Below are 7,533 nucleotides of genomic sequence, written 5' to 3' on the forward strand. Positions count from 1 at the left end.
CCGACCGTCTCTGTACTCACTGTTTTCATTCAGGTTTTTCCACTAGTTGGTGCCTAATCCACTTCTGTATAGTTCCTTTCAAAGCTCAGGGTTCCAGGATTATCTTCTGTATCTCCGTCAACTGGTTTTTCTTTTCTTTGTTGAAGAGTGTCTGTGTCGCTTGTCTGCCTATTCCTCTCTGCCTACCATATTTTAATATTACAGTAAAACCTGCAAAAGCCAGAACCTATGTAGTAGGAAATATGTCAGAGAAGGAAAACCCAAATAATTTCCTCTAATAAAAAGTAATAGAATAGTGCTAAGACTGCACCCTGTCATAGGTGGAAAACTTGGGAGATCTGAAAAAACAAGGCAGTCCTGTTGAATTCCAGCTCTCACAGGTTCATTTTATGTAATGATTGCTGTTTTGACAAGACTGAGACCACAGATGTAACTAAAGCTCTGGACTGATACTCCCTGTCTCCTTCTGGTCTTGTGATAGGCACATTTCATCCTTGACCATGACTGGGCTGAATGTGTCCTAGGGCCACAGTGTCTAGAGGAGAACAATCTATTCTCTGCTAGGCTCAGCCACTGGCCCCTGGAGGAAGGTCCTGGACGTTACAAGCCCCTGAGTTGCTAGGCAATATGGGAACTGTGCATTCATTGTGAAGCTAACCTGGACTGAAGAACTCCTTTCTAATCCTTTATTTTACCCCCTTCGAAGTGTGTGATGTTACTTTTGGGGGCACCTGTCTATATTTGTTTCAAAAAGGATATCTCCTTTATTTATCTTCCTCTAAAAATGTTTAGAGGGAGGTAGTCCAGAGTTAGTATGGCACTCCTTGACCATCCATGACCTGGATTCTTTTATATTTTCTCTATCATCCTTGGTATGTGGCTTTTTGCCATAAGTAAATTTCATGGTCCATGATGGCTGCTAGAGCTTCAATCTTGACGTCTACCTTCTTTAGAGCTGCCAGATAAAATGCAGATGCCCAGTTAAATTTGAATTTCAGATAAACAACCAATTATTTTTTAATATAAGCATATCTCAAATGTTGCATAAGACATACTGAAAAAATTACTTGGCATCCTATTTTTAACTTTTTATTATGAAAGTTTACAGAGCATATTGGTCTTTCACTCAATAGTCAACACATATTTTCTTTCATGACATTGATTGCAATCCTCACAATATGACATCACTCTTCCTGTGATTACTATTTCCCTTGTACTTCTTTCCTATCCCTTCCTACATTCTCAGCTTTATCACTAGGCAAATGCTACCCTTTTTATTTCTTTTGGTTGATTGTTCTAAGGAGTGCATATCTCCTTGGTTAACACTTCATAGACCTATCCGCTGTTTGTCCGAAAGTTGAGCCTCCAGAGTGAGTTCAGTTCCAGGCTTGAAGGGTGAAAAAGGGCCATGGTCTTGGGAGGCCCACCAGTCAATAGTCAATATCAGACCAGTAAGCCTGGTCTTTTTTGTTATTTTGAATTTTGTTCCACATCTTTCTCCCACTCTATCCAGGATCTCTTATTGTGTGATACCTTTCAGAGTGGTGAACATTGGTAGACAGGCACCATCTAATTCTTCTAGTTATGGAGGCTGAGGTTCAGGTAGTCCACTAGACCCTTGGACTAGTTGTTTCCATGCATCTTTGATTTTCTTCATTCTTCTTTGCTCTGGATGCGGAGAGACCACAATAGTTGCACCTTAGATGGAAGGGACACCCACCTTTAAATGTCTTCAATTGTTTTGCTTAAGATTCATTAGAAGTCACTGACATGCTCCCTAGTTTCAGTGGCTATGTGTTTTGACTTAAAAACCAGGATTTTACCAAACCTAATATGTTTATTCTCTGCTAGACCATATTTCAATATTAAATTAATTAATTAATTATTAATTATTTTAATATTAAAATATGGTCTAGCAGAGAATTTTTGGTCTGCTTCTGAGAGTCAAAGGAGCTTTGGGAGATGCAATTTGGTTGAAGAAGCATTAGAATTTCTGGGACAACTTGATACCTTTTTTTTTTTTCCTGTGTGTGTGTGGGAAGTGTTTGTGATAGTTAAAACTGTGTGTCAACTTGGCTGGGCTGTGTTTTGAGTGGCTGGGCAGCTGGATTTAGTTATTCCCATGATGAATTTGGTAATCAACTCCAGGTTGTAATCTGCTGTGAGCAGCTGAGTAGCTGTCTTTGGGGTGTGGCCTGCTTCCAGTATATGAGGAGAAGCTTTGGGAAAGTTCTCAAGCTTTTTGGCACATCAGGATCCTGAATTTGATCAAGTCTTTATCTCACTGGCCTGCCATGTTGCCTGTTGATCTTAAGATTGTTCCTGGAGTGGAACTAGTGGCCTGTCATGTTGTCTGCTAACCTTGGGACTGTGCCATTTTATTTCTCCATCTTTGGTTTGTCAGCCAAACAGCCAGAAAAAGCCTCCAGCTCTATTGGGCCTGGAACAGGAGGCAGAGCTGAAGCCCAAGGTTGGGGACCTTCACCTAACCCCTAGAGCTGGCACTTTGAACTCAGACTTCTAACCTAAACTGTAAAAGAATAAATTCCTATTTGTAAAGTCACCTCTCTGATATTTTCTGTTATAGCAACACTAGAGAACCAAGACAAGGGGTATGTAGCAGAATTAATCAAATAAAATAGCAATCATTGAATGACTTCTCTATTGATTGCCAAGCCCTGTGCTGTGCCTTTTATATGTATTATTTCATTTAACCCTCACCACACTCCAGTGAGATAGAAATTATCGTCCTTGTTTTGCAGGTTATGTCTCAAGATTGTAGTGACTGGTCAGAATTCAGACCCAGATTTATCTGATTTAGAAGCCAGTGCTTGCAAACAACTTTGATTTTTTTCATTCTTCTTTGCTCTGGATGCTGAGTTAAATAACTTATAGGGATTAAATAACTTTAATTAAATAACAGTGTTAAATAACTTATAGGGATTCAGGGCAGTGGGTCCCCCACAGATAGATGCAGAAACTAAAAATATTACATGGTTGAAGAATAAGTCAGAGCTCCAGATCTGCAAAGGTATTTCTTTTTAACCTCACTGAGAGCTGCCTGGGAGCCAGAAAGAGTGGTGTTTAATTCAATGGGAATTTCATAATTGTCCTTCCTTTCTTTTCACTCCTGGGTAAGAAGAAGGCCACAGGACATTGGTATTTTCCAAGAAGCAGACACATATTTAATGGAGATTTGATAGAAAGATAGAAACAGGTTTTTATTTTAAGGCCTGCCTCCTCTCTGTATCAGGCCTGTGCTCCAGTGTCATTAAGCAAGGAACTCCCAGACCTCTATGCCCTGGTGTGTGGGTGTATATGTGTATGTGCATAAGTGTCTGCGTACTTATGCTGGGGGCCTAGGTAATAATCAGAGAAGAATTATGAATGGCATCCCTTTCAGAGAAGAATGATGAATGACATCCCTTGCAGCCTAAATAGTATGTTTAGGCATATATGCATATATGTTTAGGCATGTATGTATGCTATGTATATGCCAAAGAAGGAACCCTTGGTGGTGCAATGGTTAAGTGCTTGGCTGCTAACCAAAAGGTCAGTGGTTTGAACCCATTGGTGATTCAGTTCCACTGAATCAAAAGACCTGGTGAACTGCTCCCATAAAGATTATAGCCTAGACAATCGTATGGGGCAGTTATACTCTGTCCTGCAGGGTCTTTATGAGTAGGAATCAACACAATGGCACATAACAACAATATGCCAGAGAGGTCAGTTTATCTTCTGTGGCTTCTCACAAACTGTCTACCCATGTGAGATGTGAGATAGAGGGACCCAGATTACTTGAGAAAGTACAACCCTGACAGCTGAAGCCTCCCAGAGCAGCAATAATATCATCTTGGCTCTTCTCTTGGGCTGCTGTCAGCTTTTGATGGACAGAGGCATCTGGTTGCTAAAAATACCCCAGTAACCAAATGCTCCCTATTCCAACTAGAGCTGAATATGACAAGAGTCCAGTGCTTAGCACATATAGATAATTTCTTCTTGCAAAGGAACTTTTCCAAAGTTGTCAGGCCTAAGTCTAGAACCACAGCAGCCCCTGGTCACTTTCTGTTCTGTCAGCTTTGCTGAAGGACCCTCCCCAGATCACTGTCCTCTTGCCTGTCCATTCCTGCTTCCAGTAAACGGGGAGGAGGGGGAGGTGAGGGCCCGGTGGCTAAGAGGGTAGGGAAGGGGAGGTGGCTTACCATTTATAGTCTTGCTCTTTGGGATACTGAAGGTGCTGAAATAGCAGCAATGACAAGAGACTTGTCTCAGTGTTAAATAACTGCAGTGCTGGCCTGAAGGTCTCTGAGATGACAATAGGGGGAATGGAGAACGTGGAAGTCTTCACTTCTGAGGGCAAAGGCAGGGGGCTGAAGGCCACTAAGGAGTTCTGGGCTGCGGACATCATCTTTGCTGAGCCTGCTTATTCTGCAGTGGTTTTTGACAGGTATGAAATGTAGGGAGTTGCCTTCGCCTTTCCTGTTGGTTTGATGGGTTCCTAATTCTGAAATACTTGTTCTCAAAATCATCAGGGAAAGGAATACCACCTCAGAAACCCAATGAAGGGTTGCTATGAGTTGGATCCAACTAGACAGCAGTGAGAGTTTTGAATATCACTACAGAAGTAGATTGCCCAATCGTCCTTACTAGGAGTGGCCAGTGGATTTGAACCACCAGCCTTCTGGTTAGCAGTCAAATGCCTTAGGCACTACACCACCAGAGCTCCTGGAATATCTAACAGTCAACTGTTTTCTAGCATAACTTTTCCTCTAAGAAGTCATTGCTGATGTGGTTGGCTCTGGTCCCTAAATGCTGTGGTAAAGGTGAGCTATGCTTTGGGGCACTTTTCACACCACAGTGAACCTGGCTAAGTGAGTGTGCTGGGTGTGGGGAGGATGGAGGGAAAAGGGGTGGAGAGGTGGGTGTGGTGCTGTGGGAAATGATTTCTTACAAGAAGGCTCCACGTTTTTAGCTTCTTTTGATATAATAAATATATTAGAGCATAATGTAATTAATAGGAGATCTGGTAGCTTAGTGCCTAAAGCACTTGACTGCTGACCAGAAGGTTGGCGGTTCAAACCCATCAGCCACTCCTCGGCAGGAAGGTTGGGCAATCTATTTTCCTAGTGATACTGCCTCGGCAACCCAAGGAAGGGTCGCTATGAGTCGGTCCAATTCGATGGCACATAACAACAGCAGTGTAATTACTGAGACTTTTAAAAATTAACAGTAATTACATAAGTAACACAGGAATAGCCATTTACCTTTGAAAAATTAGAATGTCAGTGATAAAACTGTAATTCCCTTTTACCACCACCTTTCACATCCCTCAATCCCAGTCCCTTCTGTATGCCCTCAGACATAGTCCCTGTTGCAATTTTAATGTGCTTCCTTCTAAAATGTTCTTGCACTCTTTTATATATATGTGTGTGTGTGTGTATACATATATATATATGTATATATGTATATAGATATAGATATAGATATACAGTCACACAAACATAACAAATTTGTAGTTGTAGTTTTTATATTTTATTTTATTTTCTATAGAAAGGGTATCATTCTTCAGGTGTCAGTGTAGACTTTTTCACCTAGCAATATGTTTTTGATGTCTATCCTTGTTGAAACTAGAAATCTAGATACTTTCTTTCTTTCTTTTTAATTCTCAGAGATCTGTTCCTTTTAACTATGTGTGAATCTATCCATGTTGGTCCATGTGCTATATATTGTAAATATTCCATCTTATGAATATATGAAATTTTACTATCCATTCCTCTATTCTGAAACATTTGATAGTTTCCATACAAATAAATGTTTCTACAATTAAAATCTTTGACAGTGTCAACTTGTGCACATGTGTGATTGTTCTCTAGGATATATATCTAGATGAGGGATTGATGACTGTGGAAGGTACTGTTTTCAGGTTTAATAGGCTCTCCAATGTGACTATTAAATTTAGATTCCCACCTTCAGTGTATGAAAGTCCCCATTTCCCCACAATTCTGCCCACACCTGACTCCCAAAATTTTTAATTCTTACTAAATTTTTATTAACAAACAAACAAGCAAAAAACCCTTACACTGTGTTTAAATTACAATGACAGTATTTTCCAACTAAAAGCTGGGATGACCTGCCTGACATGTGGTCTGAATTAAGACTGTCGCTGGTCATCTGGGCTGTGTGGTTGGCTAAGTGTACCAATCATCCTAAGAATAAGCATTGCTTTCAGAGATAACTTGATTGGTGTTCAAATCCTTTTTTTCTTCTTGCCTACCAACACCTTTAAGGAAAAGGCACTGAACTGAGGGCCTATGGCTCACCATATCTGAGGAATAGGAAGGGCTGGAGTGACAGTAATAGCTTCTGAGGGGAGCATGTTTTATTTTATAAATTTATTTATAAGTAACATATGAAATGCAGAGAGAATGCAGTTAGGGAATCGATTAGATTCAGAGCTAAGACATAAAACACCAGAAATACAGAGGCTGTGAACATTCATCTTGGTGCTGTCACTGAGTTGCAGCCTGGCCTTGTCAAGAACACCTCCATTTGTTGACAGTGATGCCCTCAAAACCACTATGTCAAATCTGTTTCCCTTTTAAGAAGTTTGGAGTTGAGTGGATTTTCCTTCTATTTTTAAAGGAAAGTACCCTTTTTAAGAACATTTAGCAAGAAAAATATATTATCATACAAAGATAACCACTCTTAACATTGCTGTGTGTTTCTTTTCAGTTTATTTTAAGACATAGGTTTCGTTAGCTTGTACCACACCAAACCCAACTTACTGCCACTGAGTTGATTTTGACTCATAGCAACCCTCATTGGGTTTCCAAGGGTTAAATCTTTATGGAAGCAGACTGCCTCATCGTTCCTCCCTGGAGTGGCTGATGGGTTTGAACCACTGACCTTTTGGTTAGCAGCCAAATGCCTTTACCAGTATACCATCAGAGCTCCTTGTGCTAAAAAGTGGGGATTTTATTAAATGAACTATTATGTTTTTTCATTTAACAATTCCAGTATCTTCTATGCTTCTATACATTCATAAATATAGTACGTATGTGGCTGTATTCTCTTTTATCACTCTCCTATGACTGGATACGTAGGTTGTTTACATGTTGTTGGTATAAAAAATTAATTATTCTGTAGAAGTCATCACTATAAAAACCTTAGTGTGCCTGGCAGATTGTAGATAAAAATGCTATATGAAATGCTATATTGTTGTTACAATGGTAATAAAAATTAGGAGATACTTTTTGAAAGTGATTTACTCAAACTTGCCACTGCACAGGTGAGGGGCATAGCTATATCTTTGGGTACATTTAAGACAGCCTGGGGGCCTCAGATAAAGCTTGTCTGTTTACATTTTAGGCTCCTGGTGAGGCTCAGTCACTGTAGATGAGACACTTGACTGAGGAGGAAGGACTGAGTCACCCACAAAAGTTTATTCACTCTGTAATAGTGGCACTTTCTAATCCATGTTATTTTAAGCCAGGCTTTCTGTTCTACCTCTCTAAGCACAGGAAATATATATAT

The 7,533-nt window shown here is 40.1% G+C and overlaps 1 protein-coding gene across 1 annotated transcript in view; it reads left to right on the top strand.

Annotated features, from left to right (window-relative positions):
* The first annotated feature begins 4,310 nt into the window (after nt 1-4,310).
* Nucleotides 4,311-7,533, top strand: part of SMYD1 (SET and MYND domain containing 1) — a 66,918-nt gene continuing 63,695 nt past the window's right edge. Inside the window, exon 1 of the mRNA XM_007954097.2 lies at nt 4,311-4,447. Coding sequence (XP_007952288.1) covers nt 4,311-4,447 — 137 coding nt within the window. The remainder of the gene's footprint in view (nt 4,448-7,533) is intronic.

The sequence above is a fragment of the Orycteropus afer genome, unplaced genomic scaffold (assembly GCF_000298275.1).
Source record: "Orycteropus afer afer isolate SDZICR_OR568_19922 unplaced genomic scaffold, OryAfe1.0 scaffold00431, whole genome shotgun sequence".
NCBI lineage: Eukaryota > Metazoa > Chordata > Mammalia > Tubulidentata > Orycteropodidae > Orycteropus > Orycteropus afer.